Below are 17,457 nucleotides of genomic sequence, written 5' to 3'. Positions count from 1 at the left end.
TACAGTACTGTAAATCTACCATGTGTCTCATGTGTGTTTTTTTTAAAAATCAGGAGGTAAGGAAATATATTTTTATGTTTTAATTTTTGTTTTATTATTTTAATTTAGTTATCTAATCTACAAAAGACAGTTTGTGGAATCAGCTTTGGACAGACATATAGAGCTTACTGCAGACCATCTGCTTTGTAAAGAACCTTTGGAAGAGTCCTTTATTTTTACCATTCTGTCCTACCCATATTTCAAGGCACCCATCAAAGCTCTGTGTGTGTTGGTAAAGGTGGCACAAAAGAGCAAAGGAGTGGGAAGGCAGCTCCACTATAAGTTAGGGCACCTGTACAGTTTGTTCTCAGTTCAAATCTTCTCTGGAGCTCTCTGAATAAATACAGCAGAAGCATCTCCTCAAGTGACGCACTGAAGATACTGGATCAACAATAAAGTACTGATTGGGAAAATGGCAAATGAACAAGGTGCAAACTCCTACTCATATCAAAGGCCTGTAGGATCTATGACTCACAGATATTCCATGCTGTGAAATCCTTCATTTGAAAAAGTTGTCTTACAAAATTGAACTTGCAGAAATTGCCCAAATTGGCTTACCAAGTAATAAACTCTCATAGACCTACCTCTTTTTTTTTTCTTCTTTTTCGTTTTGGTGGATATAATCACAAGTATCTCAAGGTTAGTTTTGAATTCATTATATAATTGAGGATGAGATGTCCTTGAAATTTAGATCCTTTGTTCCCCACTTCCTGAGTACTGAGATTACAGTATCATTATGCCCAATATAATGTAGTGCTAGGGATCACAGAATCCTGAGTTTCCTATATGATAAGCAAAAATTCTACCAACTGAGCTCTGTCCCCAGCCCAACATAGCCAGTGACTTATTCTTGTGAGCAAGTTTAATATTTGGTTCAATTAGGTTGTACCAACCACCAAACTGGGCTTTGTCACATAGCAAAACAGTGATCTGAATAACAGTTGGATTCTTTCGTTACATTCATGTGCTCTGCCAAAGAAATGGTAGGAAGATATTGTTGCCTTTTATAGATCTAGTCCCTGTAACAATATACTATTTAGTTGATCCCTTTTCTGTTTTGTCATTTAGATGCCCTTTGGAGTTGGGGCTGTAGTTCAGTGTAGAACACTTGCCTAACATGGCAGTCCTCCTGGGGTCAATGCATAGCAAGCATAAAAAGAAAAAAGTATATTCCTTCAAAGATAAGTAAGGAGTTTTGCAACTAAAAAGTTTGCAATGAGGTATTTTACTTTAAAAAAAAAACATAGTATATGATTTCATTGTAGAAGCATGGGGAGAAAAGGAAGGGAGTACCCCCACTGGGACAGGAAAGAAGACACACACACACACACACACACACACACATACACACGCAGAGAGAGAGAGAGAGAGAGAGAGAGAGAGAGAGAGAGAGAGAGAGAGAGAGAGAGAGAGAGAGAAAGTAAAAGTAAGACAATATTTTATATTGTATTGCTTTATGGTTCTGTTTTTCATCTCCCTTCCTCTATAAATGTCACATGATAAAAGGTAAGAAATAAAAATGATAAGCAGTTGGGGTCAGAGATTTGTGGACATAATGATTTTACAGTGTACATATAAATCAAAGCATAAAGAGCTTGAGATCAGTGGATCAGTGCTATAGCACTTGTCTAGGATTGAAGAAGCTCTGGATTTGAACCTAGCACTGCCAACAGATGAAAAGACAAAACATTAGATTGTACAGCAGTAATTCATAAAAATTATATTTGCAAACTGTAACTTTTTAAGATATTCTTGTTATATATCTTTGGCTGACCTGCCACTAACTATGTAGCACAATCTGGCCTCAAACTCATGGCATTCCTCCTGCTCCTGTGTCAGTCTCCTAAATGTTGGTGTTACAAGGCAAACGTTACCACACCTAATTTGTCATTTGTACTTTATACAGCTGGACAGAAAAAATTAATGTTGCTATGTCAATGAAGTAAAGCAAGGAATCACACTAGTATAAATAGAATCTAATTAACCACAATCAATTAAAGATCACTCTTGTTAGGTATGGTGGTACACATCAGTAATCATAGCAGTCAGGAGACTAAAAGAAAAGACTCTCAAGTTCAAGGCAAGCATGGGCTATAATAGCAAGTTCCAGAAAAGCCTAGGAAATAACAATGAGACCCTACCTCAAAAAATAAAAAAAGATAAGACCAGTGTGGCAATACTCAAACTCTAAGCAGATGTTCACAACATAAAAAGAAAATGTAAAAATCAACAACTATTCATCTTTAAGAAATTGTTATTTACTCACAGTTAGTTTCCCAAACACGTAATAATATACCTCTTAAGTTTCAAAGGTGGAATCTCATTGAATGCAATGGCAACTTTGAGGGATTTGTGTGATCCCATCTTCAGACAGCCAGACCTAAAAGTGAGCAACCATGCCTAAGGGACCTTCAGTTGGCATTGATCTTGGCATTGTCTTCAAGCATGGAAAGGTGGAAATATTTGCCAATGACCAGGGTAACTGAACCACACCATGCTATGTTGCTTTTACTGACACAGAATGATTAATTGAGGGTGCTGCCAAAAATCAAGTTGCAATGAATACCACCAACACAGTTTTTTTATGCCAAATATCTGATCAGATGTAGGTTTGATGATGCTGTTGTTCAATTTGATATGAAGCACTGGGCCTTCATGGTGGTGAATGATGCTGGTAGGCCCAATGTCCAAGTAGAATACACAGGGGAGAAAACATTTTCTACCAAAAGAAAATATTCTCTACGGTTATGACCAAGATGAAGAAAATTGCAGAAGTCTACTTTGGGAAGACTGTTAACAATGCCATGGTCACAATGCCAGCTTACTTCAATGACTCTCAGCAGCAGGCAACAAAAGATGCTTGAACTATTGCTGGCCTCAATGAACTTCAACTTATCAATGAACCAACAATGAATCAACTTCTATACTTCCATTGCCCATACTCAATTTGAGGAGTTGAATGCTGACTTGTTCCATGGTACACTAGACCCTGTAGCAAAGGCCTTTCAAGACACCAAACTGCACAAGTCACAGATCCATGATATTGTCCTGGTTGGCTATTCTACCAGAATCCCTGTAATTCAGAAGCTTCTGCAAGACTTCTTCAAAGGAAAAGAAGTAAATAAGAGCATTAACCCCAATGGAGCTGTTGCCTATGGTGCAGCTGTCCAGGCAGCCATTCTATCTGGAAACAAGTTGGAGAACTTCCATGATTTGTTGCTCTCGAATGCTACTCCTGTTTCCCTTAATGTTGAAACTTCTGGCAGAGTCGTGACTGTCCTCATCAAGAGCAATACCACCATTCCTATTTTCACTACTTACTCTAACAACTAGCCTGGTGTCCTCATTTTAGGTGTATGAAGGTGAATGGTCCATGACCAAAGATAATAACCTGCTTGGAAAGTTGGAGTTCACAGGCATACCTCCACCCTGTGGTGTCCTTCAGATTGAAGTCACTTTTGACATTGATTCCAATGACATCCTCAATGTTTCTGCTGTAGATAAGAGTACAGGAAGGGAGAACAAGATAACCATCACCAATGACAAGGGACGCTTGAGCAAAGAGGATATTGAGCTCATGGTCCAAGAAGCTGAGAAGTACAAAGCTGAAGATGAGATGCAGAGAGATGTTTCCTCCAAGAATTCACTCGAGTCCTATGCCTTCAACATGAAAGCAACAGTAGAAGATGAGAAACTTCAAGACAAGATCACTGATGAGGACAAATAGAGGACTAGAGACAAGTGTAATGAAATCACCAGTTGGCTGGATAAGAATCAGACTGCAGAGAAGGAAGAGTTTGAACACAAGCAGAAAGAACTGGAGAAAGACTGCAGCTTCATTATTACCAAGATGTACCAGAGTGCAGTGCTGGTGGCATGCCTAGAGGGATACCTGGTGGCTTCTCTTGTCGGGAAGCACCTCCATCTGGTGGTGCTTCTTCATGGCCCACCATTGAGGAGGTGGATTAAGTCAGTCCAAGTGTAGCATTGTTCCACAGGGTAACATTTGAAGGACCCAAATTTATTTAGCAAGTTAGATGACAGTATGACAGTTAAATTAAACTGCTACAATAAATTACTGGGCATTCTCAATATTTGGGCATAGGGCATATGCACAGGGAGAGAATATTGCACTTTATAAACACTGTATCTATCTATCCTAGGTAGAAAATGCAATGCCTAATAAGACTAGTTAAATTGGCACCATAAAAATGTTTCGAAAGTAAACAGGTCAGATGCTCACATTCCCCTCAGGGACCCATAATGTTCCCTTGCCTTCACCCTGATTTTCATATTTTTACTATTATCTTTGCTTATACATCTGTGCTAAGAAAAGAAGTTTCCTACTGACAAATTCTTTATAAGTAACAAGGATAACTAACATATATGAGGTTAATACAGTGCTACCATGAGTCAAAAATTTTTATGTAAGTTCAGGTATGTATAGATTTTTGTATGTGTACATGTATGTGCATGTGTGTGTTTTTGTGGGTGTGTGTTCCTGTGGGTGCACTTGTGTGCACATGTGTGCACATGTGTGTGAAAGCCGGAGGCCTACCTCAGGTGTCATTCCTCAGGAACCACCCACCTTGTGTTGTGAAACAGAGTCTCACCAATTAAGGATATTGCCAAGTAAAGCTTGCCTTGCTGGCCTGTGTGTCCCAGTGGTCCACCTGCCTCTACCCTCCCAGCACTAGAGTTATAAACCCACAGCACCACACCTAGCATTTTTACATGAGTTCTGAAGATCACATTCAGGTCTTTGTGCTTATGTGGAATGTACTCTGCCAACTAAGCTTTCACCTCAGCACATGCTAGCCTTTTTACATGGGTTCTAGGAATCAAACTGAATTCTTCATATTTATACAGGAATCATTTTATTGGCTGAGTTATGTCCACAGCTTACAAGTTAATAATTAACCAATTTGATTTTCAACCACTTTTCAAGGTGCCAACATTATTTAAATTAACAGATAACTGGTGTATAGATTTAAGTAAATTATATCAATTCAGACTATTTTTTTCATTAAGAAATAGCACCATAATGTTCTTAATATTAATATAAATATATACTATTCTTTAAGTAGCATGATTGACATTTAATAATCTAGTATGAATATCTTCCGTATAAACAGGTGCCAATAAAAGCCATATACAACAGAAAATAAATTGTAGACTGTGTTGAATTTTCTTAAAACTATTGATTTTCCATTAGCTTATCCAAAAATTTTTTTAAGATTTTCAACCCATAAATTTAATTGTATCTTGGAATAGATGGCTAGATTTCTCATATTCCCATACAGAACCAGGGGAATTTGATGTAAGTGTTTACTAGAATTTCCTTGGTGGCCCCTTCTTCCAAATATCTGAAGACTACCTGTCATGGGTTTTTTCAAGAGGTCCTGTTTCAATAATTCACTCAATTTTCCATGGCATGTGTACAAGAGGCAGGGGAATAGACACTACGAAGAACATTTCACTTAAACTTACGCTCTACCAGAGATAAGTACAGCATTTCATATGGCATCCAGAACTAAGAGCATTATTCTAAATTCCAGGCAACAGCTGTCTACTTGCTTTACTAAGAAACCAGCATACTGGGCTAGAGAGACAGCTCAGTCTGTAAAAGTCTTACCATTCACACATGAGAATTGAAAGTGATCTCTCAAAACCCACATAAAAGGCCAGGCATGGCAGTGCATAGCTAAAAGTCTAGTGCTGGCATGGTGGAAGCAGGAAGGTCCCTGCAGATTGATGATCAGCCAGTTTAGCCAAATTGATGAAGTCCAGGTTTAGTGAGACACACTGTCTGAAAAAGCTAGGGGAATTACTAAAGAAAATACTCCACATCAACCTCCACTTGAAAATGAGTGCAAACACATGCACATGCACGCACATGGATGCACACATGTACACATAAAACCAGCATACCAGCAAGACTTTTTTTCCTCACCAAAGAAAAATAAGTATATCTATGAATCTTGGTTTTTGTTTGGTTGTTTTGTTTTTTTTGTTTTTGAGACAGGGTTTCTCTGTGCATCCTTGGCTATTCTGGACTCACAGAAATCCACCTGCTTCTGCCTCCCTGAGTGCTGGGATAATAGGTGTGCACCAGCATGCCCAGTTTATCTCTAAATCCTAAAGATAATCTTTAAAAATAGTAATGATGATGTTGGTGATGATAGTAATAGCTAACTAATATTTATTGATAAGCCTGTGCAAAGGTTTTCAAACTTTGGTAAGTGTAAAATTTTTCCTGTGAAGTTTAATAAATTATTGGCTAGTTCCCACTCTGGAAATTCTGATTTGACAGCTCTACAGAGTGGCCCAAACACCTTTCATTAAAAATAGCAGTTAAGAAAAAAAAAGCTATTCAATCTGATCAAAATTGATTATGCTTCTATTCAATCTACATAGAAGTTAACAAAACAGAGCCCCTATTGCCCAACATTTTATAAAGTGTATAATAACATTAGGTACGTCCTTTTCCAAGAAACAGAAAGTACATACTATTCGCAGACAGATTTGGTGAAACACAAGTGAATTTGACAAGGACGGGGGGGGGGGGGGCAGAAAAGTGTGAATTAATTAATGGAGAAGTTTTTGGAGAAGGTTCAGTAAGGTGCTGAGAAGGAAGTATATTCTTTTGTATTAGGGTGAAACATTCTGTATATATATATATATATATATATATATATATATATATATATATATATATATATATATATCTGTTAGGTCCATTTAACGCATGATGTCTATTAGTTTCTTTATTTCTCTATTTTGTTTCTGTCTCAGTGATCTATCCTTTGGTAAGAGTGGGGTGTTAAAGTCTCCTATTATTAATTTGTGGGGTTTGTTGTGTGATTTAAGCTTTAGTAATGTTTCCTGTATGGATGTGGGTGCCCTTGCCTTTGTGCCATAGATGTTCAGAATTGAGACATCCTCTTGGTCTATCTTTCCTTTGATGAATGTGAAGTGTCCTTCCACATCTCTTTTGATTAGTTTTGGTTGAATGTCTATTTTATTAGATACTAGAATCTAACAAAATTAGATACTAGAATACTCCAGGTTGTTTCTTGGGTCTGTTAACTTGGAATAACGTTTTCCAGCCCTTTACTCTGAGGCGATGTCTATCTTTTTTTTTTTTTTTTTTTGGTGAGGTGTGTTTCTTGTAGAATGATGTATCCTGTTTTTGCATCCATTCTGTTAGCCTACATCTTTTTATTTGGGAATTGAGGCCATTGATGTCTTGTCGCTTTTAGATTACTTCCCCCTGGTGGGACTGCCTTGCCAGGCTACAAGAGAAGAGGACATGCTCAGTCCTGATATGATTTGATGAGCTTAGGTGGGTGGGAAAGAGGGCTGCCCTTTTCTGAGGAATAGGAGAGGAGAAGTAGGGGAAGGAATAGAGGGTAGGACTGGGAAGTGAGGAGGGATGGGACCAGGATGTAAAGTGAATAATAATAAAAAGGAATGGAGAGGCTTTGGTGAAGGGAAGATAAACCTCTTTCTGTTTGAATCCCAAGTGTGGGACAGAGAAGAGGGCAGGGTGTTTTACCACTTAGATGTGAGAAAACAGGATGTTTTTCCACATAGAAGTCGAACTGCTTCATGCGGGAGCTTGGTGAAAAACTCCCTTGAACAGACTGAGAGGATATATATATCTCCAAAACAGGAGAGGAGGCTTTTGGTTGGGACTTGGTTTTCACCTGTTCATCCCTGCACTTCAAGAGGCTCCTAAAGAGAACTGCTGCAGGGAAAGTTTCAAGGCTTCGGACTCCAGCTGAAGCGTAAGGTTCCAGCTGGTGCTCCTGATTCCAGCAGCAACTTTGGTGGAATTGCTGGTCTGCTGAAATCCTGCTGACTATGCCAGGGACTGATATCCTTAAGGTTTCATTGTAGTGTTTTTTAAAATATCCTTTTCTGATTGTTTGGGTTAGTCAGGTTGTTAGAGAGGTAGGCCCATTTAATACGTTCATAAAAAATATAATTGATAAGAAAATTGAGCCTACATTTTAGTTACCGCTTCCTCTGTTTTAAACTGCTATGACACTTGGCAACTTAAAAAGCAATAATCATTTATTTTATGAAAAATGTTGACCTTTACTCCATGTAGTGCCAAGTAAGAGATGGCTTGACCTGAACTAAGAAATCTATTTCAAAGATGGTTCATTCACGTGGCTGGAATGTTGGTTCATGTTATTATTTTATCTTCACTTTTGCATGTTGATGTGGTAGCTATAGTTATGGGACTGACCATTACAGAATGCAGGAAATGGAAACTTCTAATTTCCTAAGTCCAGGTTCAGAAATGTCACTTCTATGTTCAGTTAGTCAGGCAGTCACAGATTTGAGAAGAAGCAGCAAAAGAAAAACTAGCACGAAGTTGCCTTTTAGTTTGTTGACATGAAAGCGCAGCTCTCACCTCAAGGGGCAGAGAAGATAGATTTATTATAGAATTAAATGCATGTGTTCATGGCTGAGGTACAAAGATTTAGGTTACCCTTAATTCCATGTCCCAACATGGAAGCAGTTTTATGAAATTTCTGTGGTAACAGAACAAAGAAAAGCCACAAATGAAGACACGTTCCCATTATGTTGCTGGAAACATGAAGGAGGTAGTTACGGTGAAGTAGAGAAATCTTAGCTATAAGATTCAAGAGGCTATCTGATGGCATTGTTAGCTTTTGGATTGGTAGATGCTAATGGTCTTCCAAGTTAATATAATCCAAAAGGAGTTTTTATTTTATATACTGATCATAGGATGGTAGCTCCAGAAGAGGACAAGGAATGGCTAGGCAAAGGAGTAAAGCCCAAGACAAATGCTCAAGAGGTGGACAAGGAATGGTGAGATAGGGAACTAACCCTAGCCTAAGACAAACTGTAGCTAGGTTCTGGACCTGCAATATTTCAGCCTCCCTAAATCATTGCATCCACCAGTTAACCAGCCTTTGCAGATACAACTTCTTTCCAGGAATTCTCATTCACAAATTGTAAGGCTGTCAGAGAGCACTTGATCCATGCTGTATAATTGTAACAAGGAAACCAAAAGGAAAGACTTGAGAGCATGAACAGGATAGAATTACCTGTTTCTTGAAGCTGGCTAAACAAAGAAAAGAGCAATACTCCACTTTTTGGATATTCTGAGGGAATCAATGTCAAGTAAAATCTATACCTTTTATGGAGACTTGCTACAGAAATGATTGCCAAATGTTAAGTGTACTGTCATGTAAACACTATCGAGATAAATAAATGTAACAGGATCTTTGTGTTTTAAAATGCACAGGTAGATGGGGCAGTATGAAAAGGTAGAGGCTGGAAGATCCCTGCGAGTTCCAGGTCAGGCAGGGCTACACAGTATGACACCATCTCATAAAAGTAGAAAAATAAGAACAGGGAGAATATGAAGTGGCGAAGTAAATAATCACAGGAATTATGCTGCACATGTATGTATCTAGTTTGGATGTCCCATAGGTAAGACAAATTGATGGTTGAGATCAGCTCAAATCTCACTTTTTCCTAAGCCACAGATCTTTGCTATCAATTCAGGTACTTTGGTCTTTGCCATCAAGTCCCTTGAATAATATATATTTATTGTGTACTTGTGGGGCCATATGATTAGTGTCCTCCACATAGAATTGTAAAGTTCATGGAGTCCTCCTTAGCAACTCATTTCTAATGAAAAGAATGCACAAGAACTGGTTGTATCTCATCTCTGATGTTAAGTTATCAACGTCCATGTGTTCTCCCCCTCTTCCCTTCTCCCTCCTTCCTCTGGCATGGCTGATACTGACAGGAAATGGGGACAAGGTAAAGGAAGGAGAAATGGAAAGAAAAATGGGAGTGAAAGAGAGAAAACAAATCTAGTTGTTGTTGTCTCCAGCATCAACCACCATAAATATTAGTGAATACATTTTATGTGAGTCCAATCCCCAACTTTCAAACTCTCCCAGTTAATGCTAAGTGGAACAGGGACAAGGTTTCTTCTCTGTGTCTTATCTAAATTCCTGATCCACAGAACCATGAAGCATAATAAGTGGTTGTTTTACATCACTAAAGTTTTATACAATTTCTTGTGCAGCATAAAGATTAGAGCAGATAAAAAGGAAGAGCCATACTCACAGAAGCTTTGCATGAATGGAGGAGGGGTTATGCTCTTTCCTCTCGCTATGGAGAGATTTTAGGCAGAAGAAAGGGAATAGTCACATACACGTTTTGGAAAATAACTGACTACATGCAGGGCAGAGCTTGTCGGAAATATCATAGGATACTAATGAAGACCAATACTTAGAGGGGAAAATAATAAGAGTCCCAATTCACCTCTGTGCAAATAGTCATTTGTGCTACAACTTCGCCAGATAGGAGTTAAGAATAACATAATAATAACTTCCTCTTAACGGAAACACCAACCTCACCATCACCATTGAACTTTATCACTTTTAGACTTCTTTTACATTGTGTTATAAGCTGGATCTCAGAAGAGACTGGCCCCAAGAAAAGATGAAATGGGACTTGACATAACAATGTCTCTTCATCAGGAATAATGCCAGTAAAAAGTATTCCTCTGGTTCTGGGTGTTTTGTTCAGGCTGAACTACTTACAAATTTACTCAACAATCAAACTATTATTTCAGGACCAAAAGTCTGTTTTCCACTGAAGATAAGTAGAGAGATCTTGTGAAGACTAACTTGTTTTTTAATTGATTAACTTTACAGCCCAATCATAGCCCTCTCCACCCTCCCTTCCTGATTTCACCATCCCTCCCTCTTTCCCGTATCCCCCCTCCTCTACCCCTCAGAAAATGTCACCCCCTACCCATTGCAGCACATCAAGTCACATCAGGACTGAACACATCCTCTACCATGGTGGCCTGGCAAGAGAGTCCCACCAGGAGGAAGTGAACGAAGAACAGAAAACAGAATCCATGTCAGAGACAGCCCCCCACTCCCCTTACTAAGAAACTCACATGAAGACCAAGCTGCCCATTGGGTTCATATGTGTACAGGCCTAGGTCCAGTTCATACACAGTCCTTGGTTGGTGCTTCAGTCTCCACTAGACCCCCTGGGCCCATGTTAATTAGCGCTGTAGGTCTTCTTGTGGAACTTGTATTCCCTCTGGGTCCTTCTATCCTTCCTACCACTCTTTCATAAGGCTCTCTGCACTCCACCCAATGGTTGGCTGTGAGTCCCAGCATCTGTTTCTATTTGTTGCTGGGTGGAGTCTCTCAGAGTCCAGCTATGCTAGGCTCCTCTCTGAAGTATAGCAGAGTATCATTAATAGTGTCAGGGGTTGGCTCTCTTGCATGGTATGGCCAGGCAGTAGTTGGACATTCCTGCAACCTCTGCTCTTTCCTTATCTCACAGGCAGGGTAAAATTGTGGTTGAAGCTTTTGTGGGTTGCTCAGTGTTCCCCTCCCTCTATTAGGAGTTCTGTCTGATTAGAAGGTGGCCTTTCAATCTCCATGCCCACTGCTAGTAGGAGTCTCAGCTAGAGTCACCCCATATCTTCTCTGTCAAAGGTCTCCAGCTTGTCTCAGAGATGCCCCAGGCCACAGTTTCTCTTCTCTCTGCAAGCCTTCTGTCCTCCTGCCCCCATCCCACCACGCATTCTTCCCACATCAGATTCCCACTTTCAATCCCCTCAGCACTCCCTCTCCTGTCCTGTTTCCTATCTTCAAGCATTTCCTCTATCTATTCTATTTCCCCTTCTCAGTGAGATTCCTGCGTCCTCCCTTAGGCCCTCCTTGTTACTTAGCTTCTTTGGATCCATAAATTGTAGTATGTTTATCCTGTATTATATAGCTAATATCTGCTTATAAGTGAGTACATACCATGTGTGTCTCTCTGGGTCACTCAGGATGATCTTTCTAGTTCCATCCATTTATCTGCAAATTGCATGATTTCCTTGCTTTTAATAGCTGAGTAGTATTCCATTGTGTAAATGTACCACAGTTTCTTTATCCATTCTGCAGTTGAGGGACATCTATGTTGTTTATAGTTTCTGGCTATTACAAATAAAGGTGCTATGAACATAGTTCAGCAAAATTCCTTATTGTTGGAGTGGAGTAGCTGGGTCATTTTTCTTATTTATTTCTTTTCTCTCTCCCCATATTTATTTATTTACTTATTTCTTTCTTTGTTTAATAGCGTGTGAAGGGGATGGGACAGGATTTTGCTGCTAGGTTTGTGGGGAGGACAGAGCAGGCTGGGGGTTGTGGTGTACAGTGTCTCACCTGGTGGAGGACTAACTTGTAATAAGGAGGTCCCCCTCAGTCACAGTCATAGGGGAGGGGAGTCTCACATAAGGGGAAAATGGGATGGAGGGAGGAATGGGAGGGTACAAGGGATGGGATAACAATTGAGATGTAATATGAATAAATTAATAAAATATATTAAAAAATAAAAATAAAATGTTCAATGCCAAGAGTTACCACCTTTCTAATACTATACAGTTTTATTTACTTCACTTTAAAAAATCATTGATATGTCTTGGAGGGTATTTTAAATTTTCTTCCAAGGACTTCCTAAAAATATCAGGAAATATTATTTTTCCAGAGAGCTATACAAACAAGGCCAGAAAGATAGCTCACCAGTAAGGGTGCCTGAGAACCTGAGCTACATCCCGAAAAACAACATTCACACTTGGAAGAGACAAAGAGTTCACCATCTGCCTGAGCCTCATCTGGAAAAGCTTCTGTTACTTCCATTGGTCTGAGGCATTGTAGTCCTTGACATGGCTGTGTTCCTGATGACAACACTAATTCTGTCAGGACTTCAGCCTTACACATTAACTTGGGCTTCCTCTGTTCCCCATACACATGCATGGTGTGGCAAGCATGCTGGTCACACATGCATGTGTGAACAAACACATGCAAATACACATAAACACACATACACACACACACACACACACACACACACACACACACACACACACACAAACCAAATACTAAAACTTTTAATTATAAAGAAAGGAATACAGCTACACAAATAAAGAGAAGACCAACAACTTATTTGTTGCAATTTCCCAAACTAAAACATCCATCCCACTATTTTTTTCTGCAATTCAGTTTAACACCTAAGAAAATATTAATTTTAGCTACAATTATCTGCATAAATTTTGTTTTTATACTTAGCTGATATCCACAATGTATCTGGAAAATGCAGCAAATACATGATACTATTCCTACAACTGAAGGCTGTGAATTGAAGATTTATAAATTAGCATTTATAAATTAGGAGGACTTGACCTGAAATCCAAGCTATTCATCACATACACTGAGAAAAGATTACCAATGACTTTATCACTTTCTCTGTTATGAAAATGGCATTACTTCTTCATTAGATATAAGTATGCATTATTTTTGTATTTTAAAATGAGTTACAAGTAGAAATGATTTTTTTTAAATTAAAAAAACCTGATGGTCCTAGTATGTCATTATCCCATTAGATTCCAAATGTTTGAGAAATACTATACAGATGGTGATGACATACTGCAGCTTGTTAGAGTGTAAATGAGAAAAGGAACAAGAACAGATTCAAAGAAACACTCATATTTTAGAAAGCAGAGTCAGATGAGATAGAGAAAGGACAGGCTAGACATGTACAAGACAGAAGAAAAATTTCTCATGGAACAAGGGGAAGAAAGAGTTTCAGCACAGAGAAGAGTCAATGCCAAATGATTCACAAGTTATAGGGAGAATTAAGGCCTATCCCTCTATCCCCAGACACCAAAAAAATAAAATCACTGATCTCAGGTGAAAACTATCCCAGGAGCATTGTGTTCCTGAAAACCTTTTGATTTACGCATAGGAGGAAATAAACAAGACAAGGTGAATACAGAATTCTTTGTATACACTGGACTAAAAATGGAAGGTGAAAGATAGGATGTAACATGCCATAGTGTGTGTGTGTGTGTGTGTGTGTGTGTGTGTGTGTGCACGTGCGCGCGCGTGTGCATGTGTGTGTGCTTCCTAATATGAAAATAAACAAATTCTGCCTAAACACTGACTTCTAATTGGAGCAAAGATTTGAAAGGGCTGGAAAGGAGATAATCCAGGTCTTGATGCAACCCACATATTGAGATACAAAACAAGCTCAGATAGAAAGAAACTTCTTTTGGAGGATATGGAGGATGCAAGAGAGAATGATTAATAGAAGTAAGGGTTTTTTGTTTTGTTTTGTTTGTTTAAATTTTAATATATTTTATTGATTTATTCATATTACATTTCAATGGTTATCCCATCCCTTGTATCCTCCCATTCCTCCCTCCCTCCCATTTTCCCCTTATTCCCCTCCCCTATGACTGTGACTGAGGGGGACCTCCTCCCCCTGTATATGCTCATAGGGTATCAAGTCTCTTCTTGGTAACCTTCCTCTGGGTGCCACCAGGCCTCCCCCTCCAGGGGACATGGTCAAATATGGGGCATCGGAGTTAGTGTAAAAGTAAGGTTTTTAAAGGTTGTTGATGCCAAACCATTATTGACCATCCGCTGACAATGATTGAAGCTTGATTGTATGTATGTAAGGATTTTGTATACTATCCTCTCTAGTTTTGTGTTTGTTTTAAAGTTTCCATGATAAAGTATCTGCAAAATATATTGGCAAAAATTGTGTGAAAATTGCTACACTTCTTAAGATAACTATAAAGCTGATGGAAAGGGATCTGTTGAGAGTGAAGATTATGTGTTGAAGACTCAGAACAGTGAAAGTCTAGAACTGATACTATGCAAATGGAAAGAAAAGTTACTAATCAAGTTGAGTCTTGTATTTTGATTGGCAAATGTCTTCATTTTCAGACTTTCTTCTAGAGTTCTAAGGAATATAAATGTAGGAGCTGTTGGAGAGGCTTGTAATTGAATTTTTGAGACAAGATCTCATGTAACCCACTATAGCCTATAACTTTCTGTGTAGCTGAAGATGATCTGGTCCTCTTACCACCATCTCCCAAGTGATAGGATTACAGGATCACATTTTATGCAGTGCTGGGAATTGAATCCAGGGCTTCTCCAAAGCTAGGCAAACAATCTACCAACTGAGGTATAGCCCTAGTCCCCATAATTGATTTTTGATGGATTTATGCCAACTATATGTTATGGAAGCATCTGTAAGAAATATTTAATGAGATGGATAATATTGCTTTTCTCTTACTGAAGAAGGTATTGTGGGGATAGTTGTTTATTTTATTTTTTTGTTTAAGGAGGAAAATACTAGTGTAGTATATTTCAAGAAGAAGTAAAAAGAAAAGTTAGAGACTTAAAGTGGTATTTCTAAAAAGAAAGAAACAAGGAAGAAAAGAAAGAAGGAAGGAAGAAAACAAAGAGAAATATTCAAGTCTGTCAGTATGGCTCAGGGATAGAACACTTAGGAACCATATGAAAGGCTCTAGATTCAAGCCCCAGCACCAACAAAACAAAACAAAACAAAACAATAAAACACTTGCATACTGTCATGTAAAACCGATCATAGGAGGCAGAAAGATAACAAAAGAGTCAAAAACGCTTTTTCCAAATTATTCTTACATGCACACATGTCCACACAAATATATAAATATCTAAAAATAATTTAGAAAGAGCAGTTTGATTGTGCTTATTATATACGTGTGGAGGTCACAGGGCAACCTCAGGTGATGGTCGTCAACTTCCGTCTTGTTTGATGTCTCCTTTTTATTGTTCATTGCGGTGTAAACCAGGTTGGCTGGCCTACATGTTATCATAGAGTCTCCTATCTGTATTTCACTATGGGAGTTCTGGAATGACAGCAAAGGCCCGTACGTGACCAGGACTTTTTGTTTGTTGTGCAACGTTCGTTGATGATGTCACACCAACTGCCCGCTAGCCTTTGTCCATGCATAGGAAACCATGTGGCCCTCAGTAACACTACCGGACAGCCTGACCCTTTGACCCCACATAGGAGAAGCACGGAACTAATATTCCGGAAGCCAGCCAGCCGCCATTATTTCGGCCTGGACTTTAAAGCGCCGTATACCGGTTGTTTTACTGCTCATGAGCTTGCGAGAGCCATCTCCGCGTAAAGCCTCCGCTTCTGTGGTCATGTCATCCTATCCACTCCACGTTGCTGTGGTGTGCTTAAACAACCAGAACCGGAGTATGGAGGCCCACAGCATCCTGAGAAAACGAGGATTCAACGTGAAATCCTTCGGGAGCGCAAGCGTTGTGAAGCTTCCTGGGCCTACACCTGACAAGCCGCACATTTACGATTTCGAAACCACGTATGACAAAATGTATTGTGACCTGCTGGAGAAGGATAAAGATTTCTACACCAAGAATGGGATTTTACGCATGCTTGATAGAAATCGGAGAATCAAGTCTGGTCCTGAACGGTTCCAGAGCAGCAAGGATCTGTTTGATGTGATCTTCACTTGTGATGGGTTTGTCTATGACCAGGTAGTGGAATACCTGAACACCAGAGAACAAGAGGTGTGTCAACTGGTCCATGTGATCAACGTGGACATCCCCGACAATGACGAAGATGCCATCCTTGGGGCCTTCCTCATCTGCGATATCTGCTTTAGTATCCTGCACTCTGAAGATGTGGATGATGAGATCGCAGAGCTGCTGCAGATGTTTGAGGTAAAGACTGGTAAGACCTTCCTGCACACTGCTTGCTTCTACTGAGGAGGACTGCTGGGTTCCCGCTGATGTAGCCTCAAATGGTCCTTCATTAGTGCTGGTTCCTGACATTGTTTCTGCATTCATGAACAGTTACGTTGCCAAAGAAACTGTGCTAATGAAATAAGTTCTGGGACTACTGAGTTTAAAAAGCAATAGGATGTTTTCTGTCTTTTACCAAGGAGTTAGATATTTATGCTTTTCTCATTAAAATGTATTATTATTAATTTCCAAACATTGTATGTTTTCCTATACCAATAATTACCTTATGCCCTTACTGGATTGTAAAAATATCTAAACAATCTAACAGACTGTAGGAGGGGGGAAAAGCTTGGGATTTCAAACACATGTAAGAACAAAATAAACAGTATAGAAGCAATATTTAAGGATGAAATATCTAATACAATTCCAAAGTTGTTCTAAAAATTTTATTACATTTATTTATTTAGTGTTACGGGAAAAAATATGGATGGAGGTCAGAGGGCAACTTGTGGGATTCAGTTCTGGGGATCAAACTCAGGTTTTGGTAGTGACCCATTCTGTCAGCCCCCAAAGTTTACTACTACTTCTTCTTCCTCTTCTTCTTCCTCTTCCTCTTCTTCTTCTTCTTCTTCTTCTTCTTCTTCTTCTTCTTCTTCTTCTTCTTCTTCTTCTTCTTCTGCTTCTTCTTCTTCTTCTTCTTCTTCTTCTTCTTCTTCTTCTTCTTCTTCTTCTTCTTTTAGAAACGTTTTCTCTCTATAGCCTTGGCAATCTTGGACTCATTCTGTAAACTAGGCTGGCCTCAAAC

At 39.1% G+C, this 17,457-nt stretch overlaps 1 protein-coding gene and 1 pseudogene across 2 annotated transcripts; both read left to right on the top strand.

Annotated features, from left to right (window-relative positions):
• The first annotated feature begins 2,435 nt into the window (after window positions 1-2,435).
• Window positions 2,436-4,188, top strand: LOC311601737 (heat shock cognate 71 kDa protein-like; annotated as a pseudogene). The gene has a single exon. The product of its transcript is annotated as a heat shock cognate 71 kDa protein-like (transcript).
• An 11,903-nt stretch (window positions 4,189-16,091) lies between these two features.
• LOC311601432 (RNA polymerase II subunit A C-terminal domain phosphatase SSU72-like) lies at window positions 16,092-16,676 on the top strand (the record flags this gene model as incomplete). Its single annotated transcript, XM_084788892.1, has 1 exon — window positions 16,092-16,676. The coding sequence occupies one exon, from the start codon at window positions 16,092-16,094 to the stop codon at window positions 16,674-16,676; it is 585 nt and encodes a 194-aa protein (XP_084645018.1).
• Window positions 16,677-17,457: the final 781 nt, after the last annotated feature.

This window comes from Acomys minous (genome assembly GCF_964271855.1).
Source record: "Acomys minous genome assembly, chromosome: 7".
Taxonomy (NCBI): domain Eukaryota; kingdom Metazoa; phylum Chordata; class Mammalia; order Rodentia; family Muridae; genus Acomys; species Acomys minous.
Note: the sequence above shows the minus strand (reverse complement) of the source record. Positions and strands in the feature narration are given on the sequence as shown.